Raw genomic sequence first — 13,659 nt, forward strand, 5'->3', positions numbered from 1 at the left:
CTGTCCAAATGAGTAGCAAAAACCAGAGATTGACCTTTTTTATGTGCCGTGACCGTTTGTATTTTTTCTTCAATCTGTTTGCACAAGGATGTACACTCCGGTGTTATTTTTTAAATCCTTTAATCAAAGATAATGTACATATCCAAGGTTCCTTCTTTTTTCTTTTTCCTAAGTTTCCTTCTTGATTTTTAACTTATTCTCTATTCAGTCTTTTATTTTAAAGATTTTATTTATTTATTTGACAGAGACAGACTGTGAGAGAGGGAACACGAACAGGGGGAGTGGGAGAGGGAGAAGCAGGCTTCCCCTCGAGCAGGGAGCCCGATGTAGGGCTCGATCCCAGAACCCTGGGATCATGACCTGAGCCGAAGGCAGACGCTTAACGACTGAGCCATCCAGGTGACCCTCTATTCAGTCTTTTAATCAACTTACCTAGAATTTTTGGGGGGGTGGGTTGTAAAAATGAGCATCTGAAGTGTTTTTTTTTTTCCTTCCCAGACATTTCCTGACACATTAAATAATCATTTTTTCTTAGTTGATTTGTAAACTTCCTTTAAGGTGTATTTTAACTATATATATATATGTGTATGTATATATATATATATATATATATATATATATATGAAGCTCTATTTGTGAATTACCCATTTTGTTCAATTCATCTTTTTTCTTGAGTCCCTATCATATCTTTTATGCTGTTTTAATATCTGAAAAGTCAAGTGCCCTTCCCTTCACCTTCCGTTATGCTTTTCTTTTTCCCTTAGCCGTTCTCACCATTTATTCTTACAGATGAACTACAGGATTGCTCTCTCAAAATCAAACTCTCTGCACTAGACTTACATGTTCATTTAGGAAGAATTGACACCTTGGCAATATTCAGACTCCCTATCCAGGAATGTTTGATTGCTTATTCTTAATCTCTTGGTGAGGCTTTATAGTTTTCTTCCCGTAGAGGTTACTGTTTCTTACAGTTACTTCCGGGGTTTTGTTATTCTGCTTTTCTTAGCTTCTTGCTCTTGGTTCTTTTTTTTGCCTAGTTATCATTTAGAGTTTAAAGTTCCTTATTTTCATCGTTTTTAGGAAGGCACGTTTTTATTAGATAGTGGATATTTATCTAGCAGTCTTGTTTAGGTATACTGTTTATCTATAAATTTGGGGCATTTTTTCATTTTGTATTATTGCTGATATTGGTGAGTCTCTTAATGGTTTTGATATCCACAACCTGGAATTTTAGGGGACTCGTAAAACAAAAACAAAAACAAAAAACCCCACTATTTTTCCCAACCTAAATTCAGTCCCACTTGAGTCATAGATACATGAGTCAAATGAATGGAAATCAAAATACCGCTTTTAGTGCTGAGAAAATTAGAGAACATACCTGAAGTCTGTGGCACATGGGGATGGTGCTTGAGCCACTGCCACCCCAGGTCCCGGCACTGAGGACAGCTCAGCCCACCTCCACCAACGGGGCCCCACCCGCTGTGGCGGGGAGCAGACACCAGCACTTGTTCTCCATAGACAGGGAGATATCAAAGGGGAGGTGCTACATCAAGGTGGGCGTCCTGCTGTCATGAAAGTCTCTCCACGTGGAAATGTGAAGAGTGGGGAGTCAGCGCCCCTCCCCCACAGTCTGGAAACCTTACAAAACACGAACAAGTATTGCATCATAACTGATCAAACAGTGGTTTGTTGTACAGTTCTGTATAAGCAGATCTTTAGGAAGGGAGGGCTTGAATCATAGAAATGCAAAAGGTGTTTTGGGGGGCGCCTGGGTGGCTCAGTGGGTTGGGTGTCCAACTCTGATTTCGGCTCAGGTCATGATCTCAGGGTCATGAGATTGAGCCCTGCGTCGGGCTCTGACGGGCTCCGAGTTCGCCACAGAGTGTGCTTGTCTCTCTGTCTCTGTTCCTCCCCCCGCGCTCGCTCACTCTGTCTCTCCTCTCTCTCTCAAATAAATGGGTACATAAAATCTTTAAAAAAAATGCAAAAGGGGCGCCTGGGTGGCTCAGTCGTTAAGCGTCTGCCTTCGGCTCAGGTCATGGTCCCAGGGTCCTGGGATCGAGCCCTACATCAGGCTCCCTGCCCCGCAGGAAGGCTGCTTCACCCTCTCCCACTCCCCCTGCTTGTGTTCCTGCTCTCACTAACTCCCTGTCAAATAAATAAATAAGATCTTTAAAAAAAAAAGCGAAAGATTTTTTTTGTGATTGTAGAATTTATATGTTGTCTGGGTTTCAGAGATTGGCATTTGATGCAGTATGATTTATTTCAGCAACGGGAAATCCTTCATGAGATTCAGAGAAGGACAGAAGAGATAAAAGAAGAGAGAAAAAGAAAAGAAATGGCTAAGCAGGTACTCTATCAGTCTATAATAGTCTACATTTTGCGAAACATAAAATGTTTTTCTGTCCATCGATCATGTTTTCCTCTCCTGTGTTACTATCAGTAGTAAAGCTGGAAATGAAGCATTAAAAAAAAAAAAATCCCCAAATATCATTCGTTGTGTATTTCAGTTTCTCCAAAGAGGACGCAAAATTTAGAGTTGTATGTTAACCATAGATGACACGGGCTGATGGAATGACAGTAGTGTATAGGGAGTCAAGGGAGAGCAGAGATGGAAGCTTTGATAATTAACCCAGACTGGAATTCTTAGTATGTACTTAGAAAATAAAACTATTTGTTCAACTGAAGAGTGAATGTAAATCATACGGATCTGCTGGAGATTTCATTCAGTGATGGAGAAGAAGGATCCAACAGGGCAGGTTTAAAAAGCAGTGGTGGAAAGGATAAAGTCCTTTTTCCTGTATTTTTCCAGAGTTCAGCTCAGTCAAAACACCAGTTACCTGTGTTTGGAGAAATCATCCAGAATGAATAAGATTCATTCTCTTTTGTAGAATTAATGGTATTTAACTTAAGGGCAACTCCTAAGGGGTGGTGGGAGGAGGCACTGATGTACGAGTAAGCAGCACCTGGCTTAAAGCTTTGATGTTTTTCCTGCCAGCTCTGTGACCTTGACAGTGACACTAAATGTGTCTTAAAATGGGACTGGTGATGCCTCCCTTCCATCTCATGTAGTTATTCCGACAGAGAAATGTCCTGCCCTCTGTGAAAGTACAGAGCCGTACACAAATGTAAGGTGATGTGACTGTTTCCACCAGCTCTGTCTTACTCTGATCCCACCTGCTTGCCAGCCATCTGCTCCTACCTCCAAAGCCTCCTCCGTCTGTTCACCGCCTCTTGCTTTTCTCCCTGACTTTCCACCCATCTTGTAAGATTCTAAGCATTTTCATTTATAAAATTCACATTATCTTCATACTGTAACCTGGTCTTCAGTTCTTGAAGCAGTACATAGCTGGATGTTAAAATTTTTATTTTTTTTATTTTTTAAAAAATATTTATTTATTTGACAGAGAGACAGAGAGAGCGAGAGAGGGGACACAAGCAGGGGGAGTGGGAGAGGGAGAAGCAGGCTTCCTGCTGAGCCTGGAGCCCGATGTGGGGCTCGACCCCAGGACCCCGGGACCATGACCTGAGCTGAAGGCAGACGCTTAACGACTGAGCCACCCAGGCACCTCTGGACGTTAAATTTTTAAAAGTTCAAGTTTATTACACTTGAAAGCATTCAGCTTAAAGAAAATTTGCACTCTCTACTGAATTAATGATTAGGTACCGTGATTGTCTCTGATTTATGACTTGTATCTAAAGTAGGTTTTACATTTCTTTTTTCTAGGAGCGTTTGGAAATTGCTAGTTTGTCAAACCAAGATCAAAACTCTAGGAAAGACCCGGGAGGACACAGACCAGCTGCTGGTCTACATGGAGGCGCTCCCGACTTTGTGGGGAATGGTAAACATCGGACCAACTCCTCTGGAAGGTCGAGGTAAGTCCCTGGGATTTCTGATTTGTTTCGAAGGATGAAGGTTGTAGAAGAGAGAAGACAACTTGTAGTGACATGTGATGGAATTTTCAGGGAATGGATTTAGTAACTTTTTCAAAGCCTATAAATCTTAATGCGTTGGCAATATAAAACAAAATTTTCATTTGTTCCAACTCATTCCAAGTATCCTTTTTTTTTTAAGTTTTTATTTTAATTCCAGTTAGTTAGCATACAGTGTTATATTAGTTTCAGGTGTGCAATACAGTGATTCAGCAATTCCATACATCACCCAGTGCTCATCATGACAAGTGCCCTCCATAATCCCCATCACCTGTTTCACTCATCTCCCCACCCACCTCCCCTCTGGTAACCACCAGTTTGTTCTTTGTTGCTAAGATTCCTTTTCTTGATTTGTTCTCTTATTTTTTTCCCTTTGCTTCTTTGTTTTGTTTCTTAAGTTCCATATGTGAGTGAAATCATACGGTTTATGTCTTTCTCTGACTTATTTCACTAAGCATTATATTCTCTAGCTCCATCCATGTTGTTGCAAATGGCAGGATTTCATTTTTTTATGGCTGAATAATTTTCCATTGTGTATGTATACCACATTTTCTTTCTTTCTTTTTTTTTTTTTTAAAGATTTTATTTATTTGTTTGAGAGAGAGATTGAAAGCACAAGATGGGGGAGGGTTAGAGGGAGAAGCAAACTCCCCACTGAGCAGGGAGCCCGATGCGGGACTCGATCCCGAGACTCCAGGATCACGACCTGAGCCGAAGGCAGTTGCTTAACCAACTGAGCCACTCAGGCGCCCCACATTTTCTTTATCCATTCATCAATTGATGGACACTTGGGCTGCTTACATATCTTAGCTGTTGTAAATAAAGTTGCAATAAACATAGGGGTGCATGTGTCCCTTTGAATTAGTGTTCTTCTTTCTTTGGGTAAATGAAATACCCAGTAGTGTGATTGCTGGATCATAAGGTGGTTCTATTTTTAACTTTTTAAGGAACCTCCATACTGTTTTCCACAGTGGCTGCACCAGTTTGCATTCTCAGCAACAGTGCATGAGTGTTCATTTTTCTCCACATCCTCACCAACACTTGTTTCCTGTGTTGTTGATTTTAGCCATTCTGACAGATGTGAGGTGATATCTCACTGTGGTTTTGATTTGCATTTCCCTGATGGTACATGCTGTTGAGCATCTTTTCATGTGTCTGTTGGCCATCTGTATGTCTTTGGAGAAATGTCTGTTCATGTCTTGTGCCCGTTTTTTGATTGGATTATTCTCTTCTACGGTATTGAGTTGTAGAAGTTCTTTATGTATTTTGGATACTAACTTTATTGGATATGTCATTTGTAAATCTCTTCTCCCATTTAGTAAGTTGCCTTTTATTTAGTTTTGTTGATTGTTTCCTTTGCTGTGCAGAAGCTTTTTATTTTTGATGTAGTCCCAATAGTTTATCTTTTTAAAAATCTTTATTTTATTTTATTTTTTATTTTTTAGATTTTAGTTATTTATGTCAGAGAGAGAGAGAGCACAAGCAGGGGGAGTGGCAGGCAGAGGGAGAGGGAGAAGCAGGCTCCCCGCTGAGCAAGGAGCCTGATACGGGACTTGATCCCAGAGCCAAAGGCAGACGCTTAACAGACTGAGCTACCCAGGTGTCCCCCAATAGTTTATTTTTGCTTTTGTTTCCCTTGCCTCGGGAGACATGTCTAGAAAAATGTTGCTACAGATGATGTCAGAGAGCTTACTGCCTGTGAGCTCTCCTGTGATTTTTTTTTTATGATTTCAGGAACCACATTTAGGTCTTTAATCCATTTTGAAATTATTTTTGTGTATAGTGTAAGAAAGTGGTCTAATTTCATTCTTTTGTGTGTAACTGTCCAGTTTTCCTAACACCATTTTTTGAAGAGACTGTCTTCTTCCCTTTAGATAATTCTTTCCTGCTTTGTCAAAGATTGACCATATAATTATGGGTTTTGTTCTGGATTTTCTATTCTGTTCTGTTGATTTATGTGTTTGTGGTTTTTTTTTTTTTTTTTTTAAAGATTTTATTTATTCATTCATGAGAGACAGAGGGAGAGAGAGAGAGAGAGAAGCAGAGGGAGAAGCAGGCTCCCAAGGAGCAGGGAGCCCGATGCGGGACTCGATCCCAGGACCCTGGGATCATGACCTGAGCCGAAGGCAGACGCTTAACCATCTGAGCCACCCAGGCGCCCTATGTGTTTGTGTTTGTACCAGTACCATATTATTTTGATTACTACAGCTTTGTAATATAACTTGTGATTATATTAATTGTGATGCCAACAACTCATTCTAATTATCTTTAATTAAACTAGTTTTATAGCTCATTCCTCTTTACAGTGGCCTATAACACTTCACAGTCTTGCCTCCAATGCAGTTCCATCTGACTTTTAATGATCTAATTATTAAGTGATTTTTTAAATTTTCTTCCATCAGAATCATCATCCAGTGAAATTTCACACTGTATGTGTTTTCAATCTGTAACTCTGTAGGTCCCACCACAGATATTCCAAAATGGGCACAGGTATAGAAGATCCTTTACATGAGAATGGGAACCCCAGTTTGCTGCCAGGGTGCCTCTCTCCGTTACAGCTGAGGACAGTAGGCTTCTCCATTTTCAGAGGTATTCTGGGGTTGTTCCCTGTCATCAGATATCACATATCACATGAAAGATGAAACCTGCTACCTCTTCCTCCACATCCTTTTCTACTAAAGACTGAAGCTTCTCTATTTGTTGTAAACCCTGGGCACAAAGGAATTTTAGTGCAGACTCCATTTATGAATGGGTGGGGGATTAAATAGTGTAGTTATTATAAATCAGCTTTATGTGTTTATCTCTTGTGAGAATCTAAGCAGCATTTAAAACTAATACTTTCCTTCAGTGAAAAGAAACATTTTAGGTACCAACAAAAGACTTACATAAACTTTCAGGTTATAGATAAGATTATGTATAAGAAAGAACCATTTCAGTTCTTTCCCTAATTATCTGTTTGTTATTTTTTCCCCTAATTATCTACTTTAAAAAAAAAATCACCTTAGAAGTAATTTTGGTATTGTTAACCACCTACTGTCAAGGTGAACTAAATGTTTTCTTGAGTCCTGTTTCTGGCTTCAATTCCATTTTAAGATTATAACTCCTTACACCAGTTTAGAGTATTTTTGCAACTGGGCTCACAGTAGGCAACATAGTTGGAAGTTGTCAGAGTAATTCACTAGGAAGTATTTGTCAAATTCCTATTGTGTTAGAAACAGAAATAAATCAGTGCTAAGAAGAAGTGTTTCTGCCTATACAAAAAGCAATTTTTTAAGGTTTAAACATTTCCATTTTTGTGGCTGTTACTGGGTCTGAGATTAGACTTGCTTTTGAAATCAGATCATATTAGCAAGTTTATTAGAGGATGGGAAAATCTCTCCCCTTAACATAGGTAAAATAACTTTTTATGTAATTGTGGAATAACATTTGTATGTCTTAGATAGAACAGTAGTCCATGAGCATCCAAGAAGGAATATGAAAAGAGATTGTTTTCATCTATTATTTGCCAAAATTGTTGCACATACCTGCATAGAGCTCTGCCACTGTGTTGGCTACTGAGTAGGGAAGGAAATTTTTCTTTAATAGTTTAGTTGCTTTTTTGGTTACGAAATAGAAGGCCCTTGATGAACCAAAGTACTTCATGGTATACTCTTGATTCTTCTTCTTCTTTGCTATTCATTGTCTCTTGTGGTTGGGAAGCCAAAGGAAATAAGCAAAGTGTTCCATTTTATTCTTTCAGTTAGTGGATACATTTAGTAGAGTTGGTAGAGATGACCTCATCATCAATATTGTCAAGAGGGCAGTATTTGAATTGGCTGTGACTAAAAGCAATAACATCTAGAACCATGTTCATCCATTCATTCAATAGATAATGAGTGCCTACTAAATGCCAGACACTGTTCTGAATCCTGGGCATTCAGTAAACAAGATCAAGAAGGACTCAGGCTTCATGGAGCTTATATTCTGGTTGGAGGAGACTGTCCACAAGCAAAGAAGAAAATGTCATATAGTGATCAGTGCTCTACAGAGAATAAGAAGAGGCTATGGTGAGGAGAGGCTGGATGGCTACTTTAGATGGGGAGTTTGGAAGAAAGAGTACACAATTGGATCTTGAGTGGCTAGAGGAGAGTGGTTTTAGGTTGGGGGGTACCAGAGCTAGATGATGAGAAGGAGCCAGCCAGAGCTGGAGGGTGGCTGGTGCAGAAGACCAGAGGCTGGCATGGGCTTGCCATGCACAAAGCTCATCAAATAATAGAACAGTGTGGCTAGAAGTAGCGGGAATGGGGCAAGCAGGGCTAGGTCCCAGAGGGCTTTGTTGGCCAGGTCAGGAGTTCAGGTGTAATGAGAAAGCTTTTGGGGGTTTTACATAGGAATAAGATCTCATCGGATTCACAGTGCAGGAAGTTCTTCCTGGGTACGAGCGGAGAGTGGATAGCACGGGAGCAATAGTAGAGGAGTGGTTTTCGCATCTCACTCCATCCCGCTCTGTCCTTGTCTTCACCCTCGGTGTATTGCAGTCATATTCATCTCTCATCCTTTGAGCACACCAGGCTCCTCCCCATCTCAGGGTCCCTGCTCATCCCTGCCTGGGATGCTGTCCTACTGGTACTTGGCGTGGCTGGCTCCCTTTTATCCTTCAGTTCTCCCCTGAGGTCACATATGTGACCTCAGAGACCCCATTTTCCTGCTTAGGCACCTGTTCTCCAATCCTGTTTTGTTTTTCTGCATAGCACTTAACCACTAGCTGAACATCTTCATTTGTTAGCTTTTTTAGTGTCTTTCTCCTTTCATGAGAGCCTAAGGTCACAAGAGCAAGGGCCTCATCTGTGTTTTCCTCAGGACCTGGAACAGGGCCTGGCAGGCACATAGTAGGTGTTCACTAAACATCTGATAAAGGGAGGGAAGATGGAGAGCCCATTGGAAGGAGGCAGATACTGTCTTTCTGGCACTTCTAGAGTCTGCAGCCTCTTTAACCACGGCAACTCTGCTTTTCTTTTTTTGTGGGTTATATAAAAAACAGTAACAAAAGGTTTCTATTGTATTTTTTTCTTAAGATTTTATTTATTTATTTGAGAGAGAGAATGAGAGATAGAGAGCACAAGAGGGAAGAGGGTCAGAGGGAGAAGCAGACTCCCTGCCGAGCAGGGAGCCCGATGTGGGACTCGATCCCGGGACTCCAGGATCATGACCTGCGCCGAAGGCAGTCGCTTAACCGACTGAGCCACCCAGGTGCCCAAGGTTTCTATTGTTTAAAAAAAAAAATGAGAGAACAGAAAACCATTCACTCTTCTAGTAGAAAGAAAGGCTTGCTACTCAAGGGCTTGGTCTTTTTTTTTGAAGATTTTATTTTTAAGCAATCTCTCCACCCAGCATGGGGCTCAAGCTCACAACCCCAAGATGGAGAGTCGCACACTCCACTGATTGAGCCAGCCTGATGCCCCAAGGACCTGGCCCTTTGGCCCAGCTTTTCACTGATGAGTCATTGCTTTTGTGGAAGAACTTCATTTTCTGTATCCTTCAAGTTGTCTTTTTTTCCCCCTTGAAGGATTGACTTAAAAAAAAAAATTAAATAGCATAAAACTAAACATGTTCAAGTATACAATTCAGTGTCAAATTGCCTTTTGTGAAGTGCAGACACACTCCTCCCCAGTCCCTGTCTTCTTCCCAGGGATAGTGTGCCTCATAAACAGGTACTTCAGACATTTTAGGAGAAGCCAAGAAAAAAGAAAAAGTCACTATAAGTAGTTCATGGAAGAGAATTATTTCCCACAGATTCATAGCCGCCTTCTTTGCAGGTTACTAAGGTGTATTGTAGCCCAGAGTCTAGGAGACATCACCTATCTCCACCATCAAACAACATTGGCTCATCTCCTAGCTTGTTTTCCTGATCCTAAAACCGGGTATGGTAACTGCTGGCTGTTCATCCTTACAGAGAACAGATTATGAAGTGTATAAGATGTGGGATTCCCTCCATTTTCCCCAAAAAGCTAGGGAACCACTGAACTATATGAAAGATGTGGGTAGGAGAAGAGGGGATCCTTGCTACATCTTTCCAAACCTGTGATCCTCCATTGATCACTGTTCCTCTACTTGGCTGCCTAAGGGCATAGGCTAGTTCACCTCAACTTAAACAATATCAGGAATTCTTACTAACTTTCTGTCCACAAAGCTGCCCTGAGTTTCAAACCAAGGGATGAATAGCTAGAGCTTTCTGTGGCATCGGGGTGAATTAGGCAGGAAGGTGAGACCGTCCTATCCCCTCCGTCTGTCTCAGGTGAGAGTCTCCCTTTTCTATCCCATCCGTGTCATCTATACCATTTGTCATGTCGGCAGAGTGGTCGTTTGGATGGGAGCCCAATTCTGAAGTCCCCCTTTGACAGATTGCCACGTCTCTTCTTGCTACTTGGCTTTTAAAAACAGTTACCTTTTCAGGGCACCTGGGTGGTGCGGTTGGTTAACCGTCCGACTCTTGGTTTTGGCTCAGGTCATGATCTCAGGCTTCCAGGATCAAGCCCCGCATCGGGCTCTGTGCTCAGCAAGGAGTTTGCTGGAGACTGTCTCCCTCTCCTTCTGCTCCTCCCCTGCTTGCTTTCTGTCTCTCTAAAATAAGTAAAATTAAAAAAAAAATACTTGGCAATTTTGTTTAAAACACCCTTTATCTTTGCGTACTGCCACGGCTATTTGGAAAAACTGATAGCATGGGTGGTGTTCCTAATGATACCCACAACCCCCTGTGAACGTTCCGTAATCTAGAATAGACCCTTGACAATGAGACCCGTGTTATTGCTGCTAAATTCCATTTGTTTACATTAGGATGGCTATTTCTTTTTTCCTTTTTTTTTTTTTTTTTTAGGAGAGGGAGTCGGGGAGGAACAGAGGGAGGAGGAGAGTGAGAGAATCTTAAGCAGGCTCCATGCCCAGTGTGGAGCCCAGCCTGGGGCTTAACCTCACAACCCGCAGATCATGATCTGAGCCAAAATCAAAGGTCAGATGCTGGCGCCCCCGGGGATGGCTATTTATGATGGAGTTCAGAAGCTGTTTTATTCATGAGTGAGTTAGGTTCCTAAAGCTCGTTCTAAATTCAATTCTGGATGAGTCCAAAACAGACAATATGAGCACCCAGTATATATACATTTCTTGGGTGAAAACAGGAAACATCAATGACATGGATTTTGTCTCTTGATTCCTTCTCCTCAAACTTTGTGAGATTTACTTTTTATCCTTCAGAATGATTACTACTGTGAAACATTCTATTCTTTTTGTACCACATTGGTGGTTTTCTTGATACTTTCACTTTTTTTTAAATGTTTATTTATTCATGAGAGTCAGAGAGAGAGAGAGAGAGAGAGAGAAAGAGACAGGCAGAGGCAGAGGGAGAAGCAGGCTCCCTGCCTAGCAGGGAACCCGACGTGGGGCTTGATCCCAGGACCCCGGGATCATGACCTGAGCCGAAGGCAGACACTCAACCATCTGAGCCACCCAGGTGCCCCGATACTTTCACTTTTAAAATTCTCTTGATTTTGGGCGCCTGGGTGGCTCAGTTGGTTAAGCGACTGCCTTCAACTCAGGTCATGATCCAGGAGTCCCTGGATCGAGTCCCACATCAGGCTCCCTGCTCGGCAGAGAGTCTGCTTCTCCCTCTGACCCTCCCCCCTCTCATGTGCTCTCTCTCTCTCTCTCTCATTCTCTCTGTCTCAAATAAATAAAAAAAATAAAAATAAAAATAAAATTCTCTTGATTTTTATTTCAGTCCTAATGATACATCTTTTCATACCAGAACTCTTAACATTCTCATTGTGTTTGTAGTTAACAGTCATGATACGGTAATTAATATTCTAAAACACCGTTAAGCCAAGCATTGACACAGTATAAACAGCATAAAGATGACATAGGCTAAAATGTCTATTAGCACCATCTTTTGGAGGGAACAGAGGGGATGTAGAGATGCTTCTGGATAATTTATGTTAATAAGCCTCCATATTATTTTAAACCTTTGCTTTATGTTTTTCTCCATAAATTTTAGTGTGCCCTTGGTTTCACAAAGAGCTTTATTTTTATTTATTTTTTAAACCCCAATTTTCCAGGTTCTTTTTTTTGTTTTTAAAGATTTTATTTATTTATCTGACAGAGAGCGAGAGAGGGAACACAGGCAGGGGGAGTGGGAGAGGGAGTAACCAGCTTCCTACTGGGCAGGGAGCCCCAATATGGGGCTCGATCCCAGGATCCTGGGATCATGACCTGAGCTGAAGGCAGACGCTTAATGACTGAGCCACCCAGGTGCCCCCACAAAGAACTTTAGAAGTAGAAATTTAAACAAGTACAGTATATTAGTCATTCCCTGGTGTTTCAGATATGTAGACACATGTGTGATATGAGAAATTCAAATCATAATAGATCTTGTCAGCAGTGTGGGAGGGGTTTGGGGTGGGGGAAGACATGTAGGGCTGGAGGTGGAGAGACTAGTTAATAATGGAGTATCGCATGTGTCCAGGCAAAGGTGGCGATCACCCGAAGGGAGCAGGAGAATTGGAGAGGAGAGAGTCGTACTCAGGGATCAACTACACGGAGATCTAGTTGCTCAGGGAGGCGTACATGTTTCTGACCGGAGACAGAATGGATGACTGTGCCACCAACCAAAATAAAAGAACCAAGGGGAAAAACCAGATTGAGAGAGGGTAGGAGGGTGGTGGTGGTTTTTTGACATTGCAGTAGCATGAGGATTCAAGAGAAGGCACAGAAGTAGAGAGAGCAAGTAAAGAAGTTCGAAAACGAAAAAGGGGGTGGGAGCACAGGATTGAGGAAGGGGAGTGTGGACCTGGGAGAGAGCTATAGTCTGAGGGGCTGGAGCCTAGATGGAGGGTCATACTGGACGTTTAGGAGACAGGGTCTAGCTGATGGACCAGGATTACAGAGGAGACTGTAGGCAGTGGAACTGAGGATCACTATCCTTCAGAGTCTGGGAAAAAGAAAGAATGGTGCAGATGCCAAGAAATGTTACAGGTGGAATAGAAAGTGTGGGCTTCACTGCCCATTGCTTCATGTTAAGAGGGAAAGTGGGAGGCAGGATCGTGCTTAGAGTGAAGGGGCTGCTTTCTAGAGATCTGTCCCTGTGCCTCATGAAAACATTTTGTACAGGTGTCCAATCCTGACCATTGGGAGCTCTCTCCTTTGCCTCTTCCCCTACAACTTTTGCCAATTTATTCATTTATATTGTATTTATATTCATAATTCCCTGATTATTTTTGCATTATCATCTAGCTTCCCAGCTGTTGCTTCTCACTCAGAAAAAAAGCAGAAAATGGGGAAGAGGGAAGGACAAGGTGTGCTTTGAGTGTTGTGGAGAAGTCATAAAGGGGAATGGCAGAGCATATCTACCAAAGACAAGTAGGGCAGTGAATGAGAGCATGCAATGGTTGGGGCCCAAATGGAAACTAGGAATTTGTAGTGCTCCAGAACCCCCATTTGCAGCTTTCTCCAGACATGCAAGTGTGTGGGAATGCAGAGATGGGGGATCACGGTGGGACTGAGCTAAATCACTGCTGTAGAACTTTTGTGATGATGGAAATGTCCCCTGTTGGTGCTGTCCAGTAGAGTAGCCTCTAGTTGCTTGTGGCTATTGAGTACTAAAATTTGACTACTGCTGTCGAAGAACTAAACTTTTAATTTCTTTAAAGATCTTACTGATTTATTTGCCAGAGAGAGAGAGATTGAGAGAGAGAGAGAGAG

General features: G+C 41.8%; 1 protein-coding gene across 4 annotated transcripts in view; it reads left to right on the top strand.

The window, feature by feature from the left end:
• The window catches only part of EIF2AK4 (eukaryotic translation initiation factor 2 alpha kinase 4), a 105,930-nt gene that overhangs the window by 26,324 nt on the left and 65,947 nt on the right, over positions 1 to 13,659 (top strand). For 3 of the 4 annotated variants that reach the window (XM_028119421.2, XM_088024711.1, XM_028119420.2), the window contains 2 exons: positions 2,270 to 2,350; positions 3,728 to 3,876. In XM_028119421.2, coding sequence (XP_027975222.1) covers positions 2,270 to 2,350; positions 3,728 to 3,876 — 230 coding nt within the window. Of the gene's footprint in view, positions 1 to 2,269; positions 2,351 to 3,727; positions 3,877 to 10,810; positions 10,919 to 13,659 lie in introns of those variants that run through there. The other variant, XM_088024712.1, reaches the window with a different exon arrangement.

This window comes from Eumetopias jubatus, unplaced genomic scaffold, assembly GCF_037043125.1.
Source record: "Eumetopias jubatus isolate StellerSeaLion01/CBP00866 unplaced genomic scaffold, mEumJub1_p1.0 scaffold_7, whole genome shotgun sequence".
Lineage (NCBI taxonomy): Eukaryota > Metazoa > Chordata > Mammalia > Carnivora > Otariidae > Eumetopias > Eumetopias jubatus.